This window comes from Aphanomyces invadans (genome assembly GCF_000520115.1).
Source record: "Aphanomyces invadans strain NJM9701 unplaced genomic scaffold supercont1.59, whole genome shotgun sequence".
Classification (NCBI taxonomy): Eukaryota; Oomycota; class Saprolegniomycetes; order Saprolegniales; family Verrucalvaceae; genus Aphanomyces; species Aphanomyces invadans.
In genome coordinates, this window is record NW_008580204.1 from 181623 (window position 1) to 182894 (window position 1272).

A 1272-nucleotide genomic window follows, 5' to 3' on the forward strand; every position below is an offset into this window, starting at 1 on the left:
ACGATTACTGCTCCAGACGGCATGTGCGTGCATTTTTGGGGGCCGCTTGAGGGATCACGGCACGACACAACACTTCTCCGAATGAGTCAAGTTCACAACTATCTCGACAAGCACCAAGGCACCTTCAAGGGATATTTGATCTATGGCGACCCTGCGTATGGCGTTCTCGATTGGGTTTGCTCTGGCTACAAAGGGAACAATTTGGACGACAACATGCAAGCACTCAACGCAGCAATGAGCAAACTTCGCCAGGCTGTGGAGTGGTCGTTTGGCTTGATGAAAACGAATTGGGCCATGGTGGGATACAAGATGCAGCAGAAAATTATGTTGCAAAATGTCGAAAAGGTAATTATGTCCGCGACGTTATTTACTAATTGCCACTGTTGCTATTACCGCGGAAATCAAATTAGTGATTACTTCAGTTTGTCACCACCAACGTTAGAAGAATACTTGTCGAGCTAGAAAATACACCAGTGACCATTTGTGATTTTTCTATGGCTTTTTCATCTCAATTAGCTGCTGGATCAGGGCCATCATGCCTTCATTGCGCTTTCGTTCGTCTTCGCGTTGCTGAACGCGTTCAACACGGCCCTTTTCTCGCTGTTCAAGTTTCTTTTCATACTTGAACTTCTCAAAGTTGAGCCTTTCACGCTCAAGCTCGAGCTCTCGATCCTGGGCATCGAAAATTGCCTTTCGCTTGCGAGAAACAACGTCACTGTCCGTAGACTCATCACCATCCACCGCTTTACGGGGCCCACGACGCATTACTTGGTCACGGATGTAGGCCACAGCGGAATTTTCAGTAGTCTTGGCTTGCGCAGCAGCTTTGTCCACTTGCCGTTGCTCCAGCGTGTCATCTGAGAGCTGGACAAGCTCGTCCGAGAGTTGAATCTTACCAGTCTCGTCCTGGGCAACACCTGACAAGTACTTTGGCTTTCTTGGAACTTTTTGTGAGCCCGCACCAACTGATAGAACCGCGTCGATGCCGTTTTGCCGTCAATGCCTGCCCGTCCAAATCCTGGAACGTCGAGCAGCTTGACGGCAAGGTGGTCCCATGCCTTGGAAGAGTTCTTTACATGCTTAAATGGCAGGTCGTTGCTGACTTGCGTGAGTAGGCTTAAATCGTCGGTGCCACTCCACCACTTGCGTGATGCTTGTGTCTCCGCGGCATCGAACGGCACATCGTCAGAGGACATTGTTTGTGGTAGTGTATGTGGCTTATGCGGATACAGCGGATGCCTGCTCTGCTCCTAAAATCACTGGAAGATACAG

At 49.4% G+C, this 1272-nt stretch overlaps 1 protein-coding gene across 1 annotated transcript; it reads right to left on the reverse strand.

Annotated features, from left to right (window-relative positions):
* Window positions 1–492: 492 nt before the first annotated feature.
* H310_13974 (hypothetical protein) lies at window positions 493–1196 on the reverse strand (the record flags this gene model as incomplete). The annotated part of the gene is made up of 2 exons (XM_008881657.1): window positions 493–906; window positions 963–1196. The coding sequence occupies 2 exons, from the start codon at window positions 1194–1196 to the stop codon at window positions 493–495; spliced, it is 648 nt and encodes a 215-aa protein (XP_008879879.1).
* Between the last annotated feature and the right edge of the window lie 76 nt (window positions 1197–1272).